This window comes from Gobio gobio, assembly GCF_949357685.1.
Source record: "Gobio gobio genome assembly, chromosome: 4".
Taxonomy (NCBI): domain Eukaryota; kingdom Metazoa; phylum Chordata; class Actinopteri; order Cypriniformes; family Gobionidae; genus Gobio; species Gobio gobio.
The window spans coordinates 50,438,814-50,464,710 of NC_137100.1; the positions used below are offsets into that span (position 1 = coordinate 50,438,814).

General features: G+C 37.9%; 1 protein-coding gene across 2 annotated transcripts in view; it reads left to right on the forward strand.

Annotated features, from left to right (window-relative positions):
* The window catches only part of smarca1 (SNF2 related chromatin remodeling ATPase 1), a 66,412-nt gene extending 45,999 nt beyond the window's left edge, over nucleotides 1-20,413 (forward strand). The window contains exons 13-25 of one of the 2 annotated variants that reach the window (XM_079815677.1): nucleotides 11,656-11,808; nucleotides 11,958-12,090; nucleotides 12,416-12,561; nucleotides 12,772-12,900; nucleotides 13,121-13,231; nucleotides 14,194-14,307; nucleotides 14,388-14,510; nucleotides 14,621-14,753; nucleotides 16,840-16,958; nucleotides 17,214-17,288; nucleotides 17,387-17,524; nucleotides 19,169-19,279; nucleotides 19,760-20,412. In XM_079815677.1, coding sequence (XP_079671803.1) covers nucleotides 11,656-11,808; nucleotides 11,958-12,090; nucleotides 12,416-12,561; nucleotides 12,772-12,900; nucleotides 13,121-13,231; nucleotides 14,194-14,307; nucleotides 14,388-14,510; nucleotides 14,621-14,753; nucleotides 16,840-16,958; nucleotides 17,214-17,288; nucleotides 17,387-17,524; nucleotides 19,169-19,279; nucleotides 19,760-19,819 — 1,545 coding nt within the window. In that variant the 3' untranslated portion in view covers nucleotides 19,820-20,412. Of the gene's footprint in view, nucleotides 1-11,655; nucleotides 11,809-11,957; nucleotides 12,091-12,415; nucleotides 12,562-12,771; nucleotides 12,901-13,120; nucleotides 13,232-14,193; nucleotides 14,308-14,387; nucleotides 14,511-14,620; nucleotides 14,754-16,839; nucleotides 16,959-17,213; nucleotides 17,289-17,386; nucleotides 17,525-19,168; nucleotides 19,280-19,759 lie in introns of both variants that reach the window. The other variant, XM_079815676.1, reaches the window with a different exon arrangement.
* Nucleotides 20,414-25,897: the final 5,484 nt, after the last annotated feature.

Genomic DNA, 25,897 nt, shown 5'->3' on the forward strand with positions numbered 1-25,897 from the left:
AAACTCAATCCCTCTAGCGCCACCATTAGTCCAAAATTTGACTCATGTTTATGCTAATAACTTTTGAACCATAAGGGCTAGAAACAAAATTCTTTTTTCCTCTGATTCCTTGGCTCAAGGCGATTCGATTGCACCCTATGACGTCATTTTCCGTCATAAAAATTTTCCCGCCATTTTTAATTTTCCGAAAAACCTACTTTTACGAACTCGTCCTAGACGGTTCATCCGATTTGCACGAAAATTGATCCAGATCATCTTCAGACCATGCTGACAAAAAATCTTGCAAATCAAGTTGATTCGTCAAATCATTTGCGATAAACGCGCAAACAAATTTTACGTAGCGGTTGCAAAAACACTCTTAAGGCAATATCTCCGCAACGCTTTATCGTATTTAAACCAAACTTGGTACATGTCATCACAAGCATGACTTGAGGCAACATACAGCGTTTCGGCGCAGCGCCACCTACTGGTCCGGAGATACGAAAAATTGCTATTTTTGCTTATAACTTCTGAACTGTTTGTCCAAAAATCATAAAAGTGGTCTCGTTACATTCAGGACGGCATGCCGAGTCGTCTGATATTCAATTTTACCATATCGGCCATTTTGGCTGTCGGCCATTTTGAATTTTGTCAAAAAATGCGATATTTTACAAATGCATTAGTATATTGTTACTAAACTCGGTATGTGACTTCCTTGCTATGCCCTGAAGGTACTCAAAAAGTTTTAGGGCAGTGCCACCTTGTGGTCAAAAGATATAACAAACTTGACAAAAATGCTAATAACTTTTAATTAAATTAGCCTAGTATATTGAAACTGGTCATAATAGAGTCATTGGCTCATGCCGATTCAATTGCAACCTATGATGTCATTTTCGGTCATGATAATTTCCCCGCCATTTTTAATTTTCCAAAAAACCTACTTTTACGAACTCGTCCTAGACGGTTTGTCCGATTTGCACGAAAATTGAACCAGATCATCTTCAGACCATGCTGACAAAAAATCTTGCAAATCAAGTTGATTTGTCAAATCGTTTTCGATAAACGCGCACACAAATTTTGCGTAGCGGTTGCAAAAACACTCATAAGCCTATATCTCCACAACGCTTTATCGTATTCAAACCAATCTTGGTATATGTCATCACAAGCATGACCTGAAGCAACATGCAGCGTTTCGGCGCAGCGCCACCTACTGGTCCGGAGATACAAAAAATTGCTATTTTTGCTTATAACTTTTGAACTGTTTGTCCAAAAATCATGTCTTCCGCACCATGCTTTGAAGGTACTCAAAACGTTTTGGGGCAGTGCCACCTTGTGGTCAGAGGTTATAACAAAATTTACAAACATGCTAATAACTTTTGATTAAATTAGCCTAGTTTAATGAAACTGGTCATAATACAGTCATTGGCTCATGCCGAGAACAGAGATACAAATTTTTCCATATTTGGTCAAACATCCTGTCCTCAATGTTCTTATTTGATCAAAACCTACTTTTTCAAACTCATCCTAGACCGTTTGTCCAATTTCCACCAAAATCGAATCGTATCATCTTCAGACTGTGTCAACAAAAAGTTAGGGATTTTGCATCAATAGATGAAACCGTTTTTGTAAACCGCAGCGACGAAGTTGAGCCATTATGCCAAAATTACTCTTGAGGCTGTATCTCTGCAATGCTTTGACATATTGGCATCAAACTTTGCATGTGTCATTGTTCCCTTATTCTGACCACACCACATCAATTTCGTATCTGTGCCACCTATTGGTCAAAAGTGATAAACCATTAACTTACATTATCAGTGACTCAATATATGATATTTCAGCCATTTTGCCTAATCTTCTTAAACTGTATAATTGTTAATTGTTGCAGTTGGTCTGACACTCTCAGACTACAATGCGTTTTTCAGCCTTTTGCCTAAAATCATCTTAAAATGTGATTAATTGCTCATTGCTCCAGTTGATCTGACACTGCCAGCCATTTTGGCATGTCTTGTCTTCTTCTTTGCGCTTGGCCCCGGTATTGCTGCTTGCAGCTATATTTATTCATCTTCTTCTTCTTCTTCTTCTTCTTCTTCTTCCGCCACGAAGTCTATGGCAGCCCATAGAACCGTATGGTAAAAAGTTGTGAAATTTGGCACACTAATAGAGGACAGTCTGAAATGTCACCGTAGCAAATTTGGAGTCTCAAACTCAATCCCTATAGCGCCACCATCAGTCCAAAATTTGACTCATGTTTATGCTAATAACTTTTGAACCATAAGGGCTAGAAACAAAATTCTTTTTTCCTCTGATTCCTTGGCTCAAGACGATTCGATTGCACCCTATGACGTCATTTTCCGTCATAAAAATTTTCCCGCCATTTTGAATTTTCCGAAAAACCTACTTTTACGAACTCGTCCTAGACGGTTCATCCGATTTGCACGAAAATTGAACCAGATCATCTTCAGACCATGCTGACAAAAAATCTTGCAAATCAAGTTGATTCGTCAAATCATTTGCGATAAACGCGCAAACAAATTTTACGTAGCGGTTGCAAAAACACTCTTAAGGCAATATCTCCGCAACGCTTTATCGTATTCAAACCAAACTTGGTACATGTCATCACAAGCATGACTTGAGGCAACATACAGCGTTTCGGCGCAGCGCCACCTACTGGTCCGGAGATACGAAAAATTGCTATTTTTGCTTATAACTTCTGAACTGTTTGTCCAAAAATCATGTCTTCCGCACCATGCTTTGAAGGTACTCAAAACGTTTTGGGGCAGTGCCACCTTGTGGTCAGAGGTTATAACAAAATTTACAAACATGCTAATAACTTTTGATTAAATTAGCCTAGTTTAATGAAACTGGTCATAATACAGTCATTGGCTCATGCCGAGAACAGAGATACAAATTTTTCCATATTTGGTCAAACATCCTGTCCTCAATGTTCTTATTTGATCAAAACCTACTTTTTCAAACTCATCCTAGACCGTTTGTCCAATTTCCACCAAAATCGAATCGTATCATCTTCAGACTGTGTCAACAAAAAGTTAGGGATTTTGCATCAATAGATGAAACCGTTTTTGTAAACCGCAGCGACGAAGTTGAGCCATTATGCCAAAATTACTCTTGAGGCTGTATCTCTGCAATGCTTTGACATATTGGCATCAAACTTTGCATGTGTCATTGTTCCCTTATTCTGACCACACCACATCAATTTCGTATCTGTGCCACCTATTGGTCAAAAGTGATAAACCATTAACTTACATTATCAGTGACTCAATATATGATATTTCAGCCATTTTGCCTAATCTTCTTAAACTGTATAATTGTTAATTGTTGCAGTTGGTCTGACACTCTCAGACTACAATGCGTTTTTCAGCCTTTTGCCTAAAATCATCTTAAAATGTGATTAATTGCTCATTGCTCCAGTTGATCTGACACTGCCAGCCATTTTGGCATGTCTTGTCTTCTTCTTTGCGCTTGGCCCCGGTATTGCTGCTTGCAGCTATATTTATTCATCTTCTTCTTCTTCTTCTTCTTCTTCTTCTTCTTCTTCCGCCACGAAGTCTATGGCAGCCCATAGAACCGTATGGTAAAAAGTTGTGAAATTTGGCACACTAATAGAGGACAGTCTGAAATGTCACCGTAGCAAATTTGGAGTCTCAAACTCAATCCCTATAGCGCCACCATCAGTCCAAAATTTGACTCATGTTTATGCTAATAACTTTTGAACCATAAGGGCTAGAAACAAAATTCTTTTTTCCTCTGATTCCTTGGCTCAAGACGATTCGATTGCACCCTATGACGTCATTTTCCGTCATAAAAATTTTCCCGCCATTTTGAATTTTCCGAAAAACCTACTTTTACGAACTCGTCCTAGACGGTTCATCCGATTTGCACGAAAATTGAACCAGATCATCTTCAGACCATGCTGACAAAAAATCTTGCAAATCAAGTTGATTCGTCAAATCATTTGCGATAAACGCGCAAACAAATTTTACGTAGCGGTTGCAAAAACACTCTTAAGGCAATATCTCCGCAACGCTTTATCGTATTCAAACCAAACTTGGTACATGTCATCACAAGCATGACTTGAGGCAACATACAGCGTTTCGGCGCAGCGCCACCTACTGGTCCGGAGATACGAAAAATTGCTATTTTTGCTTATAACTTCTGAACTGTTTGTCCAAAAATCATAAAAGTGGTCTCGTTACATTCAGGACGGCATGCCGAGTCGTCTGATATTCAATTTTACCATATCGGCCATTTTGGCTGTCGGCCATTTTGAATTTTGTCAAAAAATGCTATATTTTACAAATGCATTAGTATATTGTTACTAAACTCGGTATGTGACTTCCTTGCTATGCCCTGAAGGTACTCAAAAAGTTTTAGGGCAGTGCCACCTTGTGGTCAAAAGATATAACAAACTTGACAAAAATGCTAATAAATTTTGATTAAATTAGCCTAGTATATTGAAACTGGTCATAATAGAGTCATTGGCTTATGCCGATTCAATTGCAACCTATGATGTCATTTTCGGTCATGATAATTTCCCCGCCATTTTTATTTTTCCAAAAAACCTACTTTTACGAACTCGTCCTAGACGGTTTGTCCGATTTGCACGAAAATTGAACCAGATCATCTTCAGACCATGCTGACAAAAAATCTTGCAAATCAAGTTGATTTGTCAAATCGTTTTCGATAAACGCGCACACAAATTTTGCGTAGCGGTTGCAAAAACACTCATAAGCCTATATCTCCACAACGCTTTATCGTATTCAAACCAATCTTGGTATATGTCATCACAAGCATGACCTGAAGCAACATGCTGCGTTTCGGCGCAGCGCCACCTACTGGTCCGGAGATACAAAAAATGGCTATTTTTGCTTATAACTTTTGAACTCTTTGTCCAAAAATCATGTCTTCCGCACCATGCTTTGAAGGTACTCAAAACGTTTTGGGGCAGTGCCACCTTGTGGTCAGAGGTTATAACAAAATTTACAAACATGCTAATAACTTTTGATTAAATTAGCCTAGTTTAATGAAACTGGTCATAATCCAGTCATTGGCTCATGCCGAGAACAGAGATACTAATTTTTCCATATTTGGTCAAACATCCTGTCCTCAATGTTCTTATTTGATCAAAACCTACTTTTTCAAACTCATCCTAGACCGTTTGTCCAATTTCCACCAAAATCGAATCGTATCATCTTCAGACTGTGTCAACAAAAAGTTAGGGATTTTGCATCAATAGATGAAACCGTTTTTGTAAACCGCAGCGACGAAGTTGAGCCATTATGCCAAAATTACTCTTGAGGCTGTATCTCTGCAATGCTTTGACATATTGGCATCAAACTTTGCATGTGTCATTGTTCCCTTATTCTGACCACACCACATCAATTTCGTATCTGTGCCACCTATTGGTCAAAAGTGATAAACCATTAACTTACATTATCAGTGACTCAATATATGATATTTCAGCCATTTTGCCTAATCTTCTTAAACTGTATAATTGTTAATTGTTGCAGTTGGTCTGACACTCTCAGACTACAATGCATTTTTCAGCCTTTTGCTTAAAATCATCTTAAAACGTGATTAATTGCTCATTGCTCCAGTTGATCTGACACTGCCAGCCATTTTGGCATGTCTTGTCTTCTTCTTTGCGCTTGGCCCCGGTATTGCTGCTTGCAGCTATATTTGATTATGTATTTGGCATTTTTTATATTTACCGGACTGTTAATAAAATTGTAAAATTTTCGATCTATTCTGACTTAATCTAATAATTCTCAAGTAAATTATGGCAACGGAGGGTTAAGCGGAATGATTAAGTGTGACTATTAAATATAAGATCAAGCAACCAATTGGCATTCTGTCCTAAATTCGACAACTATGATAAATGGAGTCAGATAAAGAATATTATAATTAAATCCATTTTGCCCAGCGGAAACACGAACGCACAACAGCCTTCAGTTGCAGCTCGTTACCTTCCTTGGAACGAGATTTCAGCGACCTTACACCAACGTTGCAAGTTAAAGGTGTCATGAACTGGCTTTTTAAATTTTTTTAAACTGTTGTCTGAGGTCAACTTAGGACGTTTGTGTGGTTTTTACATTCAAAAACATCATAATGAATAAGTAATAGGCTATTTTCTACCTTGGTTTTGAGCCTCTCTGAAAAACACTCAGATTTGATGGGCGTGCCGCACTGAAGACTGGGAAGTAAATGCCCACGGCTAGGATTGGATAAGATTTGCATATTTAATGAGCTTCAGCTACCGTCAGTCCCAGGAATCGTCTGGGGGAAATGCTCGGAGGACTCGCAAAATATCAAACAAATACAATGATTAAATCACAGACACACTCTCTCACGGACACACACACACACACACACACACACACACACACACACACACACACACACACTCTCTCGCGGACACACAGTCACACACACACACACACACACACACACACACACACACACACACACACACACACACACACACACACACACACACACACTCACACACACTTGTTTGTGAAACTCAGAACTTAATTTTTTTTTATTTGCTGTTGTAATTTTTTCTGCCAGCTAATACTAATAACCATAAAACTAATGCCAAAGCAAATTTTTGAAAATTATCTGCAGAGCGATGGAGCCGTAAATGAGTTTAACGCTTTTGAAGTTTATTGATTGTTATGACTGGAATTTAGGTTAGTTAACCTTAATTTATTTGATGTGGTCTGTTTTAAAGACAGTTTATTACAGTAGTGTTTATCAAGCTATTAATACTGTTGTTAATAATGTTATTTCATTGTGAAATGTTATGTTATGCACTTCTTGTGCACTGGCATGTTTGAAAAAGCAAACACAATTGCCAAAATCACAATTGCAATATTCATTAAAAAAATCGCAATGTGATTATTCTGTCCATATCGCACAGCCCTAAAACACACACATACACTAAAATACATGCAGAGTTACTTAGGGTTATAACTTTTTAACTATTTTTCAAATAAAAGATTTCCTGTATCACCCTAATTCCTCTAAGTTAAAAAAAAGGTAACCCCCAGATAAAAAATGAAAATAACCATATAACAAACGTTACTGTTTATAAGTAAGTAGCACTTCCTAAAACTTTCTAGAACTGTTTAGAACTTTCTGAAATTTTCTGGAACTCTTTTTCTAGAACAATCCAAATCTTGGTATATATTTTTGGTATCATATTTAGGAGAGCGGAACAGAGAGATAGAACTTAATACTTTTTGATATTTGTTTCAGTAGCAACATATTAATGTCGCACAAGATAATTGATACTACCTTACTGAAGAACAAGGCTATCTGGACCAATAATCTAAAGATTTAGATTATTGTAATAATTATTATTATTTAATATCAACTCGCATAGGAATTGAATTTCTGCTTCCAAAATATTTCTCCCTCGAAAAAACTAAAATAATTATTATGGAATCATTAGGAAAGGAGAGTTTGTAGAAGGAACCAGAGCCGTAGTTGTGGAGGTATAAATGTATGATTCACCGAGAGGAAGAAAGAAAATCAACAGGCTTTATAAAATTATGAGACACATACAGATACTTCATGTGGAATCTCAGCAGAGTTTATATAAAGACACTGATTAACCAACCTGGTAGTCATGGAAACCGAACTGTTCAGTTCTGGGGTGAATGCAAACTATGCAGTTACATGGGAATGTAAGACACACTCATATAAGCTAAGAATATTTCTGCAAATATTAGACATTAGAAAGGTTAAGGCCCGTTCACACCAAGGACGATAACTATAAAGATAACGATTAAGATATAGTTCTAAAAATCGTTCTTGATATTAATGAATAGCAGAGTTCACACCACAGCTATAACGACGAGAGAAATGATCTCGATGTAATCACTTTCATAGCAATTTTTTCCCAGGTGATGAACGATAAAAACACTTGACAGCCAATCAGAATCCACCCAGCTGTAACGAACTCAAGCATTTAAAGCGACAGACAAGCACGCACTTAGGCCCCGTCCACACGGAGACGCGTTTATCTGTATACGTAAAAAAATGTAATCGGATCAGCATTTCGTCCAGTGTAGGGCTGCAACTAACGATTATTTTGATAATCGATTAGTTGGTCGATTATCTTTTCGATTAATCGTTTGATCGGATAAAAGGCCCTTTTCCCCCCCTTTTTTTTCTTCAAAACACACTATTCCACATCCTGCCCAATGAACACATACATAGTGAATATATCTACCATTACATAAATTAACCATGGTTTACATCGAATAAAACAAACAAAAATAATAAATGTTATTGTAGTTCAATGGTAACCACAAATTAACCATTGTTTTGCTTCAAATCCATAGTTTAACTATATGGTATGTGTGTGGTTATACAAATGGTAATCAATACGGCAAAAACGGTTTTATTATAATAAAAATTGACACAGTAACTGTTACTGTCATTCTTTATCCTGTAGAAACATTTATGAACATTTATATTCAATTGCACGCTGTTATCCCTTTACAGTCACTACTCTCATAAAATACTTGAATTACATGTTGACTTTTTTAAACTAAATTCAGTGTCCAACAGCAGATATTTCAGATAATGAATGTTTTTGCGCTGAATATTAAAGGGTTAGTTCACCCAAAAATGAAAATTCTGTCATTAATTACTCACCCTCATGTCGTTCGACACCCGTAAGTCCTCCGTTCATCTTTGGAACACAAATGAAGATATTTTTGTTGAAAGCTGATGGCTGAGAAAGGCTTTAGATAGGCCTCCATTGGCATTCAGTACATTTACACTCCCAAGACCCATAAAAGGCACTTAAAACATTGTTACAAAGTCCATCTCACCACAGTGACTCTACAATAATTTTACGATGCGACAACAATAGTTTTTGTGCACAAAAAAAATCTAAATAACACCTTTATCCAACTTGTTCTTGTCTTCCGTGTGTGCCTCCACGACGCATGCGCGAGAATATGACGCAGATCTGGCGTTCGAACACATGACCCAGAAGCGATTTGTTTACAAGCAGAGGAAGACGCGCGTATCTAAGCTGTTGAATTCTACATTGATCGTGCTTTAGGTCTCGGCGTAGTTCTCAAAATGGGGTTAAAGTGTGCATTTCATGGATTCCCGAACCCCGGCGCTACGTCATATTCTCGCGCATGCGTCGTGGAGGCACACACGGAAGACAAGAGGAGGTTGAATAAAGTCGTTATTTTGATTTTTTTTTGCGCACAAAAATATATTGTCGTCGCATCATAAAATTATTGTAGAGTCACTGTGGTGAGATGGACTTTGTAACGACGTTTTTAGTGCCTTTTATGGGTCTTGGGAGTGTAAATGTACTGAATGCCAATGGAGGCCTATCTGAAGCCTTTCTCCGCCATCAGCTTTCAACAAAAATATCTTCATTTGTGTTCCGAATATGAACGGAGGTCTTACGGGTGTCGAACGACATGCGGGTGAGTAATTAATGACAGAATTTTCATTTTTGGGTGAACTAACCCTTTAACTGTCTCCCTCTCGACTCCGTTCCGTCTGTTTGATGCACATGTGCGCGCCTGCCGCTCGTTCAGTGAAGTTTAACACAGACTGTCAGGACGAGCTTTCATGCAAAATGGAAATACTCGCGTGAATTAGTAGCATTTACAGATGAGGATATAACTACTGTTCTCTATATAGATCAGTGGATATAACCTTTAAAATGAACGTTTTGCGCTGAGGACACACACGCACACATATGTCAAGAGCATGACAGGGTATGTTAAATGCTAATGCATTCGCTTGAAACTTAAAATAAAGATTTCTCATGTTTTGGATCATGTACCTTTCCAGCATCAGCTCAATTTGTTTTATCCCCACTATTTCTAGATGCACATTTTGTCCATAAAAATGCGTTATTCGGTTTTGTAATTTGGCGCGACTGGTGGACGCTTTGCGTACAGAGAGCAGACCCGACTAATCGATAATGAAAATCGTTATCGATGATTTTCATTATCGATTTTATCGATTAGTTGTTGCAGCCCTAGTCCAGACGGATCTGGCGTTTTAGGAGCCTGAGACCAGGGGCACGTTCAAAGCTCAAACCGGTGCGCAGCGTTTTGCTACGGTTTCCGGTTGAACGTCATGTTTCCTGGAAACGTTGTGCAACCGTGTGCAACAGGTTTGAGATGCGTTTTATCTCGTTTGGTGGGTGTGTCAAAAATGTCAGCCCAATCAGCAGCAACATGTATATAAACCACGCGGTATTAAAGAGACAGCTCGCACAATGGGTCCAAGTAAAGATGTTTACAACAGCTCAGTATACGGAACAATTGAAGATATTAGAAGACATGATTGTCGTAAAAAAAAAATACAGCATATATATCAACATGATGATGTATTTATTTATATTTTTAGCTTCATTGCAAGGCAAATTTCATATATGGTAATTAAGTGATTTACATAAAAATGAGAAAGAAAATACAAGCTATTAAAAAAGTAAGAACTAGAAATAAAATAAAATAAAATAAAATTACCAGGAGATAAAAAAAAAAAAGGTTCATTAAATGGGATTGGGATGTTGTCTTTTATTCTGGACGGTAAGGGCAGTGATTGCATGTATTTTACAGTATTAAACACGTATTTATATCGATTTCATCATGCTCCGAAAATTCCTCAAAAAGAACACAAAGAATGGCCTTGTCAGCTGCCATTGTTGCAACTCTTGCGTCTTCAGAACAGGGTGTTCAACGCAGCACCGTTTCTATTTAAAAAACGTTTTTCAACGTTTTGTTGGGGCTGAACGCAGCCCAGGTCCCAGAGTGGATAAATCTGAAACCGCCACCCTTGCATTTTCGTGTGTACATTCGTATCCGTATATTTTGTACAACGGTGATGTCATTACACCATGTCCCATGGTAAAGACTAGAAGGGATACAGCTACAGCCACTGGGCATGTGCACGCACATCAATATTGCGTCATTAAATTACTGTATTTGCATTATTGTAAGGGTAGGTTTAGGGTATATATAGGGGTTAATAAAACACAATCTGGTAATTAGCGAATGTATTAATTGTTATTTTATTGTGAGATTTTGCCTCACTTCCGACCGTTGCTGTACCCCTTCTAGCCACAACTCTTCTTCTCCGTTTTAAGAGTATTTCTGTGGCAGAATTACAGCGCTACATACTGGTCTGGCATGTATACTATATCGATTTGAGTCGGTTTCAGTGCTTTCATGTATACACAGATATTTCTTGAGACGAAAAGAACGGATAGGGAAAGCTCTGGGTTCATGTGGATGTGGCCTTAGAATGAACAGAACGATATCGTCCACTGGTGTGGGCGCTAATATAGTTATATTTATAGTTATCGTGCTTGGTGTGAAAGGGCATTTAGAATTGTCTCCTTGTATCAATTTAAAATCTGACAACCAGTGTGTCTGTTAAAAAAATATTTTTAGTGACATTTTAAGTAAATATGGTGTAGAATACGATTCATTTTGATTTCATTGCATGTATATGTATATTGGCCACTGACCACCCTGATCGACTACTAATGCGAAATAGACATTAATTATTAAAATTAAGTGGCTTAAATAAATAATTTCTGTCACTCTAAATTGCTGTCCTACTCTTCCTGTCCTGTCCTTCTCTCTTGTTGTTGTGCATTAGCAAGCCATAGATGCTTTTAACGCCCCGAACAGCAGTAAATTTATCTTCATGCTGAGCACACGGGCAGGTGGGCTGGGGATTAATTTGGCTACAGCTGACGTGGTGATTCTCTACGACTCAGACTGGAACCCACAGGTGGACCTGCAGGCCATGGTGAGAAACAAAACACACACGCATACAAAACTACAAAACTGAGCCCACTAAACTTTATGATTGTGAGCCTCAGAGAGATGCCAGTTTTTTGTATGACTGCTTGTTTTTAAGTTTTAATGGTTTCTGTTGTGTCGTGTACTGTGTTTTAGGACCGTGCTCACCGCATTGGACAGAAGAAACCAGTTAAAGTGTTCAGGTTGATCACAGACAACACTGTGGAGGAGAGAATTGTGGAGAGAGCGGAGCTGAAACTACGCCTGGACTCCATAGTCATTCAGCAGGGTATGAACACATTAGGCATAAAACAGTTTCTATTGTCTCTGTCAAAGATCATTGTGAGGTTTCAGCATCACACACCAAATACATGTATCCAATACTAGCACAAAAACTGCTCCAGTGAAAAAACTATTATATCTACAATTTGCAAACCATCTTTATAGCTTTGTTTTGTTTGTTTTAAATAATTTAAATCACTTATAATTACAAATTTGTCAGACAAAGTTTGTTTTTTGTTTAATTGACTGCTGAAATCATTTCCACACTGCCAATATAGCCATTCAGTGACACAGAGAATTACTGTAATTATCTGCTTTTTGTGCTCTTACAGGACGACTGATTGACCAGCAGAATAAACTGGGGAAGGATGAAATGCTACAAATGATCCGACATGGAGCAACACACGTGTTCGCGTCTAAAGACAGCGAGCTAACAGATGAAGACATTGACACCATTCTGGAAAGAGGCGCCAAGAAGGTGCGAGGACACCTTGGACTAGACTGAAAGCTATGAAGTTGCTTAAATTCACTGGAAGACTCCATAATAGCTTTAGATCCAAGTTCTGAAAGCAATTGTATTCAAACTCAGACAAATAAAACATCACATTTCCTTCATATTATGAGATCTTACACGGTTGATTGCATTTTAACCCTGTTTATCTGTGTTTGATGGCTGTTTTCCTTTCAGACGGCTGAGATGAACGAGCGCATGCAGAATCTCGGTGAGAGCTCGCTGAGGAACTTCACCATGGACACGGGCAGCACCGAGACCAGCCTTTACAAGTTTGAGGGAGAGGATTACAGAGAGAAACAGAAAGTTAGTGTTTGTGTGGAAGTTTACCAGGGGGAAATAAATTCATACTCATGTATAATGCAGCTCCGAAGTGCATTAAAGTAGAGCAAGAGTCTATCGGTGAGAATGTGACAGCTTTTTAAGCTTTGCACCTGTGTATGTCACAGACTGTGAGAGTTTATGTGAAGGGGAAAGTGTGTTTGTGTTTGTTTAAGTTTTAAACAATTCTCTCTGTGTTGTGCAGCTTAGTTTGATCGAATGGATCGAGCCTCCTAAGAGAGAAAGGAAGGCCAATTATGCTGTAGATGCTTACTTCAGAGAAGCACTGCGAGTCAGCGAACCAAGAGCCCCGAAGGTAACACACACACACGGTTTAGACACTCTGAAATGATTTTTTTGTCAGTGCTACTCATGACTACATGTAGGTACAGTCTACACAACACTACTACACAATAAATAATGCGCTCAGATCAGTGTTTTCATCACTGACAGTTGCACTGTATTCAGTGAGCTGAAGGGTGCCGTATCATCATGTATTGGAGGGACGTAATGGATAAAGACAAGAGTTGAAAAACAAAGGTTGCAGGTTCAAACGCTGACTCAGGAAATGACCTCATGAACTAGACGTTCTTCTTTCCCCTGTCCTGTCACTGCTGCGCCCTTGAGAGAGACACTTAACACTAGATTGCTCCTGAGGGGCAGTTTGTTCGAATAGTGCACTGTAAGTCATAAAAAAAACATCAATAAGGATAAAAGTGGCTGCTAAAGAAGAAGTTAATGCACCATTCATGCAGCTGCTTAATTTCTATAGCTGGTTTAATCAATAGTTGTATATATTAAATTTAAAATAATAATAAATATCATAATAGGATATAAATAATACTAAAATAATGCACTGGCCCAACCAACGTCCATATTGTTTGGCTCTAGAATGCATATCAACAACTGTTGGAAAATGTAGTTTTTTTTTTTTTTTTGCATTTGTAAGGACAGTGTAAACTAGCTTTAATATTGCCTTCTCCTTTAAAGAATAATGATTTCTAGCAAATGTGATGAAAGTTGATAGTTTATAAAGTGAGACACTGTCAGCAACATAGCAGGAAGCCAATAAACCTCAATTTTAATGAATATCATTAAATTAAATTGAAAATCAAATGAGTGTTTTGATTAAAGTGAAGTGTCCGGTAGATAAAGATGCATCTGCCTGGAGCATAACAATGTTTTGTCATTATACAGTACACATCAAGTATCACACAAATGTTTGCAAGACAATATACACATAAGATCATGAAAAGTATGTGTGTGGGTGTGATCCAGGCTCCTCGGCCTCCAAAGCAGCCCAACATCCAGGACTTTCAATTCTTTCCACCACGTCTCTTTGAGCTGCTGGAGATGGAGATTCTTTACTACAGGAAAACCATTGGATACAAGGTGAGCATTTCATTTACATCATGTTTGTTTTCAATATCTGTGTCAAATCTGCTAAAGTATTTGCTGTTGCTGTATTGTAGGTTCCACGCAATCCAGATATCCCAAATTCAGCACAGGTCCAGAAGGAGGAACAAGCAAAGATAGACGAGGCAGAACCCCTCTCACCTGAAGAGACGGAGGAAAAAGAGAAACTGCTCACACAAGTAGACACAAATACTCTCTTCTCTATCATTCACACATACATTCACACTGTTATAAATGTGCTAAGTACAGAGCACTGCTACAGCAAAATATGTCTGTTTGTTTTTCACAGGGTTTCACAAACTGGAACAAGCGTGATTTCAATCAGTTTATTAAAGCTAATGAGAAGTATGGTCGTGATGACATTGACAACATTGCCAGAGAGGTGGAGGGCAAGACCCCTGAAGAAGTCATGGAATACTCGGGTACAATACACACCAATGCAACTACACACAACCTTAACATCTATAGAAATCACACACTTTTTACACAAACTATCTAACGATATTAGAAAACATGTTTTCAAAATTCACGAGTGACCTGAACACACACACAAACAAACACACACACACACACACACACACACACACACACACACACACACACACACACACACACACACATAATACAATACATATTTCTTGCTTTTTTGCTTGTTTTATAAATAAAATATATGTTAAAGTCATAGTTCATCCTAAAATTAAAATTAAGTCATAAATTACTCACCCTGGAGTTGTTCTAATGCTGTGTACCCTTTATGGAATTCTTTTAAAATGTCCCGTTTGCGCTCGTCCATATAATGGCATCAAGGTTTTACAAAAAGATGCAAAAGTATCACAGAATGATCCCATGCGACACGTGTCGTATATTTCAAGTAGGGCTGTCACAAGATCAGATTTTCACTGCATGATTATCGTGGTCAAAAGAATCCACGCTAATGATATATCGCAATATCTATCGATGTCTTAGAAAAATAAATAATGCTATCAGTCAAATTCGTCTTTATTTTATTTTGTTTTTTCTTTTCTTTTTTGAAGAATCACACCATTTTCATTCAAAAGGAACAATTACACTTAATGGCAACCAGTTTGAAATAACTTCCTTCTGTGAACTGATGTGGCATTATTTTAAAGTATTTTATACAGCGATAAAGGCTAGACATTGTAAATATACATTATCCTTTTGAAAATACCCGAGATGGCTTGAAGGAGACAGATAAACCAGTTTTTATCCGAATGAGCGCACTTTTGGACTAAAAGCCCAGAGGGATGTTAATATAATAAAACACAGAAAGGCGTCAGCAGTTAACAGGTTAATGTAATATTTCCGGACTAGCAAAATAATTGCAATTTAATCTCTGCACAGTGGCCAAATCTGCAAGATAATGGAGGCATAGCTGGGTGAACAGGTTGGTGGTTTTGCCCCATTTGCACTCAGTGTTAATTGGTAAGTCTTGCAGACTGGGGTGATTTTCAGTCATTTTCGTGGAATCCAAAAAATTTCCAGACTGGCGAGCTAACTTTCAGAGTCTCAAATGTCTTGTCTGTCAAATCTGACGACATGCTTTTACGCAGAAGTAGTAGCTGCGCGCTGACTGCTTGTGTTTTATGAAAGGTGGCAACCAGCGTTAAGGTACAATACCGGTGCAGTACGTTGGGATGTTTAACAGATACTGCCACTGGGTTATTTACGTCTCATATTATCAAATGTGTGCTATTATTTTTTAAATATTATGATTTTCGCCAATACCGGTATATTGCAACACCTCTAACACAATAACAATATTTCATTTTTTAAATCATCACGATTATTGTCAATACTGGTATATCACGACACCCCTAATTCCAAGTGTTCTGGGGGTAAATTATATGAAATGTAATGTATTATTTTACGAAACTCCTGACCTTGGCTGTTGGTCTGTGCACGGCTACACGACGTGTGCATCTGTGTGACTCTACACAGCAGTGTAGAGTCACACAGTCACTCACTCCTAACACTCGCCCAGAAAAAGCACATAAGTTGTGAGAAATCAAGATAAACAAAAGTGTATTTTTTTTAAAGCTTAATGCTGGTCACTATTCACTGCTATTATATGGAAAATCGCAAGCGGGACATTTTTTAAAAATTAAAAAATCCTTTGTGGTCCATAAAAGAAAGAAGGGCACACGACATTAGAACAACACCAGGGTGAGTAAATTATGATTTAATTTTCATACTTACTTTCATCAGCATGCTAATTAAAAGCATTTAAGAAAAAAATATATTTTATTAAATAATCTAAAAAATGTTAAAGGAAAAAGGGTGATAAACTAAGATACTTCACTAATCGACCAGTCTACTTTTGGGGATCTAGTCAACCATTGTACACTACACACAACTACGCACACACACATACACATGCTTACAATACACAAGCAACTACCTCACACTTGTCTGAACTACACAAATGTATTTCACTCCTGTACCAACTACACAGACACAAACCTCACACATTGTTTGACGTTATTATAGCGGTGTTTTGGGAACGCTGTAATGAGCTGCAGGATATTGAGAAGATCATGGCTCAGATAGAGCGAGGAGAAGCTCGCATCCAGAGACGCATCAGCATCAAAAAAGCCCTGGACGCCAAGGTCAACCTTTCAAAAACTCACGATGGAATTCAATTATGTTGTTGACAAGCAAGGTTTTCTTTAATGGCTGCTGAATTTTGATTGTGTGGTAGCTTTAGTTTTTCTTGCTTTTGATGATTTGCAACCTCAATATAAGGCAATATTAGTCACAGCCTTATCATGCAAAGCAAGAAACTTTCAGAGGAAATTTAATTTTTGATGCAATAATAATTAGTAAATATTTCCTGTTTGATGATGTGTTTTGTGTACTTGTAGATAGCACGGTATAAGGCTCCGTTCCACCAGCTCCGCATCCAGTACGGCACAAACAAAGGAAAGAACTACACAGAGGTGCGTGCATGTGAGAGAGAGTTAGTGTATGCAATGTGTCTAGTGTGTTTACTAAGAACTTAAAATATGGAAACTTTTCTTTGTGTGTATGTCTGCAGGAGGAAGACAGGTTTCTGATTTGCATGTTGCATAAGATGGGCTTTGATAAAGAATATGTTTATGAAGAACTTCGACAGTGTGTACGGAACGCTCCACAGTTCAGATTCGACTGGTTCATCAAGTCCAGGACTGCCATGGTGAGAACGTGTTTGTGTTAGAGCAAGGGCTGCCAAAGTTATGGCCAACCTGGAAAATCAGGGAATTTTTTGGTTAAAAATTCTAAGAAATAAACTGCTCTTTACACGCATTTTTGCTACTATTAAAAAATATTAATAAATCCTCATCCAATAATCACGCATAGCTGGAAAATCCATGGAAAAAATCATTAAAGTGATTGAAATAATGAAACATGGTAGGACTGTCAGTCAATCAATCAAATGAATCAATTGACTAATATATACATCAATATTTGATGAGAAAAACGTTAGACGTTATTGAAGCAGACTAGTAAAGAATTAAATAGACGTTTTAAAAAAGTGGTCATTAGATCTCAATTGCAAAGCCTAATCAAACCATCTTTTGGGGGGGCGTCACCACATGGAAAAGGCTTGATGAGGTATTTATTCATACATACATGCATTAAATATTGAAGAACATTAAAAATGACAATGAATAGCCTATGTAATGTGGTGCATATAATTAGCAAAATGCTCCTCTCGAGAGTTAATTTTTCTAGCTGACTAACGTAACGAATTTATGGACACTGGATATGGTTTTTCTGAGGTAAATGTGACATGACATTGTTTACAAGCCGTTTTACTTGCGCCTTTCTGCGGTTGAAACACTGATTGAGCTATTCTATGTGACATGATACAGATTCCGGTAAGTTGTCCTGTATCTTTTAACACACTTTCAGATGCTCATTTATGTTTATTTCGCGCTGTTACTGGTATTAAGGCAGAAGAGAAGATCCGTTTATGTGTGCTCCGCGCTGCCGGTTCTTTTGAGCTGAGCTGCGCCAGAGCGATCTCATGCCACAGCGCCCAAAACGGTATTTATGTTTTTAAATTTCGTAAAAAAAAATGGACGTCATTTGAAATCTGAGACTTTGTTTCATATCAATAGTAATAAAGCACAAAGATTATTGCGATTTATTGGATGGGAGACGCGCTATAATGTTTATTTCATTCATTAACTGAAAACAGGATGACTAATCGATTCTTGGGATTTAAGAATCAATATTGTTTTGTAAAAGTGAGAATCGATTAAAATCGATGAATCAATATTTTTTACCCAGCTCTACTTATTTTGACTTATTTTAATAATTTTAAGTCATCTTGAGGCCCCCTAGTGGGCCCCTGGCCCCCTGGTTCAGAACCACTGTTCTAAATGGTACCTTAATTCATTATTAATTTTATAAAGAATTATATAACAGTACATGGTTGTGTGTGTATGTGGGCTTACTGAGATGTAGTCAGGGGACAGCAGTGAACTGAATCTGACAGCCTCCATTTGGAGTGGTCCTCAATTGGAAAAACAGTTCATAAATTCTTAAAGTTTTCTTTTACAGTTTGGGTTAAGATGTGTAGTGTTTATATAAAAACAATAAAAGCCCATGTATGCGTGTCTCTCACAAATGCAAAACATCTCTCTTTTTAATCATATTACATCCAGGCATCGTTTTTCAGGTCATATTGGTGTGCGTGTTTGTGAAAGCGTGTGGGTGCAGATGCTTGTGTAATGCCTGAAAGGAATTGTAAAAGTATATGAGATGTGATGTATAACTCTTGTGCTGAGATGATGAAAGAGTTTCCTTCCATGTGTTTTGTCTGGTTCGCTAGGAGCTGCAGCGTCGCTGTAACACGCTCATTTCTCTCATTGAGAAAGAGAACATGGAGATAGAGGAGAAAGAGCGAGCTGAGAAAAAGAGAAGAACACCCAAAGGACAATCAGTAATACGTCCTGTCTTCTTTCTTTTCACTCCATCTGTTGTTGTGCTCCGTGCTTCACGTCCCCAGAGACTTTCCCTCTAGTTCAGAATTACACTCGAACAACTGAACAAGAACAACATGCAAATGATCAAAATTCCCCTCAGATTTACTGTCCATAGTAAAGTTTAGTATATCCCACTGACAATTTTGAACCTGTCTATCTATCTATGTATCTGTCTATCTATCAGAGCATGTGCATGGCGAGTTGCAAGATTTTGCCTGGAGCGAAGAGCATTTTTTTCTGCCTGTGTTCCATCACAAGCTAAATGCCTATAATGTCAACAAGATTTACAATGTGTTAAATCTGTCTACAAGACAAGAACAACATGCAAATTATCTAACTGTCTATCTATCTATCAGAGCATAAGAATGGTAATCTATCTATCTATGGCTCAATGTCCGTTTGTCTTTCTATTTATCTATCTGTCTATCTTGTCACAGGCTCACAAGCGTAAAGCCGAAGTGTCGTCTGACAGGAAAGAGAAGAAATCTCGGACCTGACTCCTGTGCCCGCAGTTCCCCATTACGAAGCACTACAATAATCCGATGCTCTCTACAGCATTTTGCCGTTGTTGTTTTTTATCTGTTATATCTGTGACTCAACACAAGTTTCTTAAAATAAACATGTACATTTTAGCAAATTAAAAGTTTTTTTTTGGGACATATAAATCACTTCCATACCATGTTAAATCTTTTCCCACTGGCTGCATACATGTTGGCAGCTAAACAACGTTTTGCTTGAGCTGGTTTTTATCATTTTTTCCCCAAAATGTTCCTTGTTCATATCAACATTGGCAATTATTTAGCATGCTGAATAGGGGCTCTAAAGCCCATTCTGATCTTGTTTGTGTTTTATAAATGAAAATCGTTTTGCCTGAGACTGTTATTGTATGTTTAAGGTCTCTGTGATTTGCACCTTAATCCATGTGATCTGTAGCTTTGCACATCCAATGTTCTTAAGCTCTTTTATACTTTTCATGTGCCATGTTAATGTTGCATTTAAGCTATTTTACACATTCTTGTTTGAACCTTTGCTGATCTTTATATGTACAAGTCCAGTATTATTAAAAAACGAAATGGGTATTGGTTTTGTTTACATCTTACTACTTTTGTCTATAGTGGAGAAAAGCAATATACCCTTGTGCCATTCAGACTTTTCAAACTTTGCATAATGGGACTAAAATTGTGTGTCCTAACCAGGCATGGCGAGACAGAACAAGCAAAAGGCTTTCTTTTCTACACTGAAACCTATTCACAGAGTGAAAAGTAGCCTACCCCAAACCCCTCTGAAACCAGGCTGGGAGATCAGGAAAGACCCGCAAATAATCATAGACTACTATCAGCCGTTTTTTTTTTTTCAACTGGGGTAAATGGAAAAAAAGGATGATTTATCGAGGGGAAAAAAGGGTTCAACTTCAGTTGTTTGATAAGCGACAGTCATAAAGGCTTGTCAGTGTAGTTGTTAGCAAGAACTAAAAGTTAAAAAAAAAAAAAAAAAAAAAAAAGCAAAATACATTGACTCAAAAAACAAACTAGAAAGGAAATTGGCTCTAAGGTGGGTTATAAAAATGTACCGCATGCCTAAACAGGAATATATAAACAAGAATAATGACACTAGACAGCAAAACACCAGAGTGTGATACATTCTATACCACTAAACATTTTTAAATAATACCAGTGCATTAACCTTGGCGGTCCTAAAGCTAACAATGACAGAACAATTACTTCCTCAACAATTCGAGCTGACAGTGGCTGTAGTACCGCATCTCTCGCCACATGGGTGCGCTGTTGGACTTTCTCTCCGCTTGGCGCGCTACAGTAGGCCTACATTCTCTCCGTTCAGTTTAATGTGTAACACGCGCCTTCACACTTTCTGTCACACATTCAGACAACGTGAGTACAGAAACCGGTTGTCTTAAAGGCACGAAGAAACACCTGAACGGGCAGAAATGATCTGCTGGCCGTTATCTGACTCCGGTTACACTCTGAGCACATCATTGCTTCTAGTGAGATCCGTTACCGTGCCGCACTGCACTGATGACATCTTATTTAAGCGCGCAGGCAGATGACAAGACAAGAAAACTGTACTACCAGGTGAGAGCTTTGCTTCAACAGCACTAAACAAAAGTCTCTATTTTTCCCTGCCACGTTCGCTATCGCTGCCTCTTCAGTCCTTTATATAAAAATGAGGGGTTTCCTATTGAAATTGCAGCTGGTGTGTGTGTGTCTCTCAATCACACCTATACGGTTTATGCAAGGCACACACAGTCATTAGTACCCAAATGACCTGCTGTGACAGAACTGCAGTCACACGCTTGCATTCTGCTTCCTGCTCACTGGCCCAGAAATCCAATCTCCCCCATCATCCATCTCCGTGTGCGTGTGTGTGCGCGCGCGCGTGTGTGTCTTGAATGCAGGTGTTAATGCGTTTTGTGCCTTATCTCACTCAACCAAACACACTATATAAAACATATGCAGCTCAGAAAGAGCAAGAAAGAACACTGCAATATTCACTCTTCTGTTTCACTGGGGACATGAACAGGATTGTGAGTATGAACACAAACTCTTCATTTTCAAGAGAATTTGAGACTGTCAAAATCAAATGTGCTCCGAAGTTTAACAGAGACTGTTTACCACAAAACACTCCTCTTGTAATAGTCTCGCGGCCCCATACTGTTCAAAGCTGTCTCCCTTTACCAACTGCTGTTCATTTGCTTTTGAGCTATACCGTTTATTAGACAGCTTTGAAAATCAATATAACGATACTTGATGTTCTTGAACGATGCTGTTTTTTAAATTTATAACAAGACAAACCAGGTTTGACATCACTGATGCCATTAGGGATGCACTGATAGGATTTTTTTGTGCCAATACCAATTTTAACAAACAACTATTGCCCGACTCGATACCAATGCCAATATTTTTGTCACTTGCTCTCTTATTTGAACTTTTGTCATTAAAATAGGTGTGTTTTCATCTTATTTTAAATAACAAAGTAAAAAAAAAACATGCATTAAGGTATACTAGCTAGTTTAATGCTACAAAATCAATTCTATTGAGAACATGGATTGGATCCATTTAACATTCAACAGGCCAACATAAATAAACAAATACAACAGAACCAAAGATGCATATGAAATAAACAGTGGTTTTCAGGTAGGTCTAACAATTTTCAGGTACAGAAATAATGTAATCAAATGTAAAATATATTCTTCATTGTATAAATTAAATGCACATTAATCCTTATTAAAATTAAAATATACAAAAGTTATTTTTGTCAAGAATAGTAAAAAAATGTTTTGTCTTTTGTTGTTTTATTAACATTAAAACAGACATCAGGGCAGCAGGGGTATTCTGTTTACATTCAATTTTAAGACATAATCGACTATGTTTACAAGGATACTCACCAAGACGGGCATTTGATACAAATTTCTGTGAATTAGAAGAAGCGAAAGAGAACTCACTATAGTATTTGCGCTCTGTCTAAAACGTGGCTTTCTGTGTGCGTGCTTTGGATGTGGGCTCACAAAACTTGTGTTGAGTTGAGAATTGAGTTCTCTCTCACGTCTTCTTGCTTTTGAATATTTAAATTCACAAGGCTTAAAAACACGTGCATAGGACACACTTTCCTGAAGATTCAGCACTTGTCTGATCGGGACACTGAGGGTGAAAATACGCAATGTTGCAGAGTGATGTTGCTTGGGCACTTTTCCATTGAGAATGGGCCACAAAGTTCTATCTGGATACTTTAAATCGGTCGTGGGCCCTGTGTCTCACCTGGCTGCCCATTGACGGCAACATTGCTCAAAAAAGTTGCCCCGTGTATTATCAGTTTCGTCAATTGCTGTAATTTGTACTGATTTTATTTTGATTTAGAAAGTAGGGGTGAATTCAGGTTAATTTGGGACACTTTTTTCAAGTCATCTCAATGGCAAGAAGTGTCCCAATCACCCTGAATTCACCACATTGAATTATTTTACCCAGAGAAAACGTTGCATTATGCAACAGACATTATACAACTTAACAGGTTATGTTAACAGGTTAGCCGGTTATGTCTTAAACCATTGGTTTGTTATATCAGCCCTTTTTATGCTATAGCCGATATATGCAGATGGTTTTAAATGGATCAACAATTGGCAGATAAATCTCGGTGGCCGATATATCGGTGCATCTCTAGATGCCATAGACCTTATTCAGAGCAGCGCCATGGCAGTTATGAAAGCGAGGCTGTGGGGGATAGACTTGCTGTGTTTTCAATGGCGTCCGCTGTATAAAGCTCCTAGATCACTTATAATATTCCACAGCTCATATTGTCGGTGGACTGAAATTTCTCTGAAAGATATTTTTGCAGTGTTTCGTCAGCAGAACAATCTCTCACAGCCTTGGTTTCATTCCTGTTAAAAATGATAGCGCTGCTGTGAATAAGGTCTAATGTTTCGAATATGCAGAAACAAATGACACAGATTATATAGGCCTACTGTATAATTAACACACACACACACACACACACACACACACTTACACTTTAATGCATCCTTGCTGATTAAAAGTATTAATTCCTTATCCTGTTCTTTTGAACTTTCTATTTATCAAAGAATCCTGAAAACTGCATCAAAGTTTCCACAAAAATATTAAGCATTAAATATATTGTATAGCAGAGAGCAGCATGATCAAGCTAATGTCAGTTTTCCTGTTGGGTGAATTATTCCTTTAAAGGGTGGGTATGTTCTAGGAAAAGTGTTATGGACAAACATTCATACAATCATATATTCAGCGATTGATGTTGCATTTATAGCATTTACTAAAATAAGTTTTACCTGTGTGGTATACTTAATGCGAAAGGACCTTGAAACACTAGTGTTAACAGCTTGTGCTAATTGGCTTGGGGTAATTTGTTTATCCAGCTGTACAAATGAGACACGGGTGTGCCATAGGGACACCGCGTCTCTCCGAGTAGAACGAAAGGACCCAACACAGATTTCGGAGTTTGTTGCCATGGATGCAGCTTACTTCCTGTGACTAGCACTGTTAAGACTGGTTTAAATGTATCTTGTAATGAACCCTTTTCTTTGATTCACCTGGAATCATTGCTGTGAATCATTTCTGACAACACCATGTCTTTAGAATCATTGTTCGACATTCTTTGCAGGCTGTTCCTGCATTGATGATCAATAAAACAAGCCTCTCAAGACTAAACAAAAGGCAAGAATTTAAACAACGTATATAGCTCAAAAGTAGGGTTTACACTAGCCTCAGATGGCACGCCCACAGTCCGTTCACTGCCTGTTGCATAGAAATGACAAGTGGTATAAATCAGTTCAGATTAACTTGCAAAACTGAATCAATACCCACAGCAGTTTTCAAACTTATTAATGCCATGGACCCCCAAATATTATGATCCCCCTCTCATAAGAAATTTAAATGGTAAGAAAACACACACACACAAAACGCAGTCACTTGGGGACCACTGGATCTGAGTTTGAAACATCCGCTTAAGGTAAGAAACAGGGACAAAATTATTGCTTTGTTACAAAAGTATATAAAAATGAAACAATAGCAAATATAATAATTTAATAATCGGTAAAACAATGACTTGCCACAACAAAAACATATAACAGATGATAATTTTTGTATAATAATAAACTATTATTATTATTATTAGCCTATAACTGGTATAACGTTTTCGTCTTCATTGAGATTGGGGTAGAATCCTTAGGGAACCAGGTTACTGCGCCCACATCATTGTATACATCATGTGAACCTGCTGGGTAAATGGATAAATTCCATTGCCCATCCTCTCAGGATACCTGGAATCAGAGTTACAAGTACCCCTCCCCAGGGACATCGTTTTACTGTTTTTGTAGCATAAACACCATCAAACCGATGAGAGCTTTGGATCTTCCAATGTTTCCCTATGACGCTGAAACCTAAAGATGTCCAAGTTCCGGTCCACGTGCAAATGATACTCAACTGCCATTGGCTGATCTGCGTTCGAGGAGAGTGGCTTAACAATAGGTCAATTGTGAATTATAAACCAAGGCAAGATCATTGGGTACTGTAATAATATAATTCGCTATTTCACAGTCCTCCATCTTGGTTTTGTCTTCATCGTATTCTGTGTCTTATATATAGTGATGAATGCATTTAGACCATCAGATTTCAGGCATAAAATGCACTTAATCTCTGCTTTTTGGAAGCTCATTTAGTCTTATTAAAGTTCAGAGCTTGTTCTCTGTAGCCCTATGGAAGAAAAACGGGCTGTGGCTGTCAGACGCCGAGTCCCAGAGCACACGCTGAGCGCTTGTGCTCGCGCTGCTGCAGTTAAGGACATGATCTGCAGATGTAAAAAGGGCATTTTCAAGACTGCCATTTATGTGGATTAATAATAAATATCTCATTAAATGAAAACATCTCTTCAGTGGCCTTGTGCTGACAAATTAATCTTTTGTCAACATTTCCACGCTTCACATCACACTGTGTGATCTGCCGATATAATGCGCAATGTCATTTGGATCAAGTATCGAAATTTACTTAATTATTATTATTATTATTTTTTTTTACTGTATTTGTGTATTCCTG